Raw genomic sequence first — 4,945 nt, 5'->3', positions numbered from 1 at the left:
GATCTTTTGGGGTACAAATTAGGGACTATTTGATCTTTGGGGGTACAAATTTTGGGGCTATTTGATCTTTGGGGTACAAATTTTGGGGCTATTTGATCTTTGGGGGTACAAATTTAGGGTCTATTTGATATTTTTCTTTCTAAAAAGTTATCTTTTTGTTGTTGCTTTCGGTAGGTAATGTGACTTGAATCTAGTTGATTTGCTAAAGAGTTAATGCATAAGAAGAAAAGGGTCCATGGTCTATAGTTTCTCTTCCACTTGTTTAAAAAAATTATTTTTTCATGTGAATAATTTATTTATTAATTACTACATATTTTTTAATTATATTAAAAAAAATCAATTACTACATAATCAAAATTCTGCCTAAACTAAAGTCATTTTTATGAGGTACATATTAATAAAAAGTTCGGTCAAAAAATATAAATGTCAGTACATGTTTTTATTTATATTAATAATGTTCTAAATTGGAGTGCTACATTGTATTAAAAATTAGTTGTAAATTGACTAAATTCTAATAATGTTAATTTATTAGCAACAACATATTATTAATACATCTATGTTTATCATCTCAACATAATAACACAATTGTGTAATTTTATACAATAATATATAATGTGGGTTAATGATATTTTGTTTTTATAAATTTTAGTAAATTCTTATGTTTCTAATTAATATATATATATAAATATATATTAATTACTTGTTATTTTTCTAATTTATTAAAATTATTTTTATTGAATATTTTAATGAGCGATAATAACAATGAAAAAGGTAATAATTAGTCTTTGATACTAAAATCTAAAATGTGGGCGTAAATATATTTGTCGTCATTCAGTGGTGCTGTTATTATAACGTGTACTTTCTTGTCTTTTTTCCAGTTTTGAATAATACAATATAGATGAAAGTAAAACAATAAAAATGCAAAACTTATCTTATTGCAACTATTTATTCTGTCTTTTTGGGGCATCTTTGGATTTTAAATAATATTATTTTTTATAAAATATTAAAATAAATTATTTTTGGTTGTGTAAATACAAGTATAAATATATAAAAAAATCATTTTATTATGTTTGTTGACAATTTAATTGATTTCATAAAATATAATATAATATCATATTGATAACAACTATTCATTTAATTTTTTTTTGTCAGTGTTGAAAGATCTGAAAACTATGGTCACGGACAAGAATACATGATTCTAGTAAACATTTTATTATTATTTTTTTTACCATATTCAAAAATAAATATTTAGAAAAAATAAAAAAATACCCACCTTATCTCTCCCCCATCTTCCATTCCTAGACATCTCTCCTCTCTCTCTCTCTCTCTCTCTCTCTCTCTCTCTCTCTCTCGATGTCTCTCCTCTCCATTCTCTCTCTACTTCTACTAACATCCGCCGTTGCCGGCGCCGGCGCCGCCTCCATTACTCTCCCTCTCTCACCGCTCTCAGCCCTAAACCATGCAGACCCATTTCAGAACCTTAAATTCCTAGCAACTCTATCAACAACCCGAGCCCGACACCTAAAACGACCCGGAAAAAACTCCACATTTTCTCCATCCTCTTCCGGTAATACCGACATCCCTCTCTTACCACAAAGCTATGGCGGCTACTCTGTTTCTCTCTCATTCGGAACGCCGCCGCAGAAATTCGATCTCGTCATGGATACCGGAAGTAGCCTTGTCTGGTTTCCCTGCACTTCACGTTACACCTGCTCCAGATGCAATTTCCCTAATGTCGACCCGGAAAATATAACCGCTTTCATGCCCAAATTATCATCAACGGCTAAGGTAATCGGTTGTAAGAATCCCAAATGCGGGCTTATTTACGGGTCGGATTCGCTATCCACTTGTAGGAATTGCGTCGGTAATAATTGCACAGAGATTTGCCCGCCGTACATGGTTCAATATGGATCCGGGTCAACATCCGGATTACTTTTATCCGAAACGTTGGATTTACCCGGGAAATTGGTTGAAGGTGTTTTAGTCGGTTGCTCAATTATTTCAACCCAACAACCGTCGGGTATTGCCGGGTTCGGTCGTGGGCCAGAATCTCTTCCGGTTCAAATGGGTCTCAAGAAATTCTCGTATTGTCTCGTTTCCCATAATTTCGATGATACGGGTCACGGGAGTGAAATGGTTCTAGTATCCGGGTCGGGTAAAACCCGTGATGTGAGCTACACTCCTTTTGTGAACAATACAATGGCGTATTCGTTGAATCCCGCGTTTTCGAACTATTACTATGTCGGCCTCCGAAAGATTACGGTCGGAGGCCGAAAAGTGAGAATTCCGTATCGTTTCCTAGCCCCTGGGGCAGATGGGAGCGGAGGAACGATAATTGACTCGGGCACGACGTTTACATTCATGGAACGTGATGTTCATGGGCTGGTGGCGGCTGCTTTTGAGAAGGAAATGGGGAAATATAAGAGGGTTTCCGAGGTGGAAGATCGGTCCGGGTTAAGGCCATGTTTCGATGTTTCGAATGAAACTACGGTTAGTTTTCCGGAATTGGTGTTTCATTTTAAAGGAGGAGCCAAAATGGAGTTTCCTTTGGCCGACTATTTTTCATTGGTTGATGGAAATGGTGTGATTTGCATGACTATCGTGACCGATGATGTTGTTAAGGTTGTTGGAGGGCCGTCGATTATATTGGGTAATTATCAGCAACAAAACTTTTACGTGGAGTATGATTTAGAGAATCAACGATTAGGGTTTCGTAAAAAAACTTGCTAATTTAATCGGAGATTTAACAAGATGAAGGAGGGATTGGAGATTACTTTTGAGATAACAAAATGATGTGTTGTTAATTGTTTAATAATTTAATGTTATCATTGAAAACAAATTTTACCATGCATGACTGATTGTTGTATTGAAATAATGTATGCTTTAATGGTTGTATACTAACTTTAATAAACACAATAAAAAAAACTATGTGAGTAGTGTTAAAAATAAATAATATTTAAAACTAACACATTTTCAAACAAATTATGATTTCAAATGAGTGAAAGAAACTTAATTGAATTAACTATGTTCAAAGAAAACAAATGTTTTATTGTGTTACTAGACAAATATAAAAAATTGGTCACACTACATGAAGTGGCTAGTCAAAATTGTAGGTACCAATTTGCAGGGTGGAGCCAAGTACAAGCCGGTCCGGGTATGTCGCCAAAAGGCAATAGTGACAATAAACTTAGTTTATTTTGTTTGTTTATTTAATATTATTATAAAACTAACCCGAATAATTTTTTTTATAAAAAATTAATCCGGGTAGGTTTTAAATCTTGGCTCCGCCCTTACCAATTTGAATATCCTACAAAATTGGAAAGTTAAAAATTTGTAATGTTAACAATTATTATTAACTAAATATGACAAAACAATTCAGTAAAGTTTTCGTTATCATCTAAAAGTTAGTTCAACCCATTTTTGTCATTTGATATTTTGTTTGTTTGTTGCAATTCTAATGTAAGAACACATTTATTGTGATTTCTCTTTATATAGTGTTCTTTTATTTATTTATTTGGTAGGTTTACTAGTTGTAGAAAGATAAATGAGATTAATGGACTAAAATAATCAAATAAGAGTAACTCATTGCAATTTTTTTAAAATGGTTGTAGTGAAAATTCGAACTCATAATCCTGAGATCTAATATCTTCATAAAGTTACCCAATACAATCGAGAAATGAAATAGTTGGTTAAGAAACAATGGTTGTAAGGATAAAGTTTAGTAATAGGTCTATACAACATGTATTATCTACTCTTCTTTTAAAAATTATATTATAATCCCATTCAAATCATTCAATGTTAATTTAATATATTAAAAATACAAGACTTAATTTTGAGTCTAATTTATATTTTGCTTATCATAATAATTCACTACCCTCCTTTGCCTACTTTGTAATGACGGTGCTTTCAATAATAATAAAATTAAAATTTGGGATCTCAATATAACAAGTCCTCTAGTCCAAGTCTTATATAATTCTTTAACAATCTTATATACATAAAAAAAACTAAAATAACATAATTATGTAAATGTTAATTTTTTTTTTGTTAGTAACGGTGTGAGATTCAAGCTCACATCTCAAAAGTATGATATTATTATTATGCCTAAATTATTGCAAATAAAGTAAGAATAGAAAACTCCAATAATCAACAAATATAAATTTCTTATAATACCTTGATAATTAATTATTGAAAACAGCTTTTTATTCAACTATATTTGCTAATGATTATTTTTTACCTTGACATAGGTGAAAGAAAAATCAACAAATATTCGTTATAAATTAGTATTAATTAATGAACTGAAAAAACATATATAATTAGGGTTAAAAAAATCCCCTACAAATCATACAACATAAGATGAGACTAACAATAAAACCAAATTCAGTGCTGAAAATCATTATTCTCAAATGTTCATATCAACATGAATATCGAAATATTTAATTTACGATTTCTTAGATTTAAACATTCAGATTCGTTTATTTTAAAATAATTTTTTTTTGACGGAGACCATCAACGATAATCTGATAGCTAAGCTTTGGATCGAGCTTTGTTTTTAAAAATTTCAACCCTCAAAAATTGAAAGTAAAAAAGTGTGCTAAATATTGCGTAATGGTTAAGGTTCCTTTGATTTTGGAGTTTAAAAAGGTTATGATTTATTATTATTTAATTTCCTAATCCACATGTTAGGTTCACCCCCTAGTTCTCTACTAATATGCCTTGTTTGGCCAGTTACATTTATATTATTTTGGTGGCACTTTTTTTCCCCATAAAATACTTAAACTACAATACGATTAACTACTGTGATTACGAGCTTATAACTTATATAACATAACTACTACATCGAAACCGTAAAGTTTAAACGATTCTTATTTGAAACTAATATTGTTTCCATTGTTTCTATGCTTAATCACCTTCAAAAGAATCAAACTAGACCTTCAATGAATGGGGT

The 4,945-nt window shown here is 31.1% G+C and overlaps 1 protein-coding gene across 1 annotated transcript; it reads left to right on the top strand.

Annotated features, from left to right (window-relative positions):
- The first annotated feature begins 1,291 nt into the window (after positions 1-1,291).
- On the top strand, positions 1,292-2,854 carry LOC124919269 (probable aspartyl protease At4g16563). The gene has a single exon (XM_047459473.1). It carries the CDS (start codon positions 1,354-1,356, stop codon positions 2,728-2,730), a length of 1,377 nt encoding a protein of 458 aa, XP_047315429.1. The 5' UTR covers positions 1,292-1,353; the 3' UTR covers positions 2,731-2,854.
- Positions 2,855-4,945: the final 2,091 nt, after the last annotated feature.

This window comes from Impatiens glandulifera, chromosome 1, assembly GCF_907164915.1.
Source record: "Impatiens glandulifera chromosome 1, dImpGla2.1, whole genome shotgun sequence".
Classification (NCBI taxonomy): Eukaryota; Viridiplantae; Streptophyta; class Magnoliopsida; order Ericales; family Balsaminaceae; genus Impatiens; species Impatiens glandulifera.
Note: the sequence above shows the minus strand (reverse complement) of the source record. Positions and strands in the feature narration are given on the sequence as shown.

Bases quoted from the DNA above. Each gene is read 5' to 3' on its own strand.
- LOC124919269 (XM_047459473.1), top strand. From the start codon at position 1,354: ATGTCTCTCCTCTCCATTCTCTCTCTACTTCTACTAACATCCGCCGTT.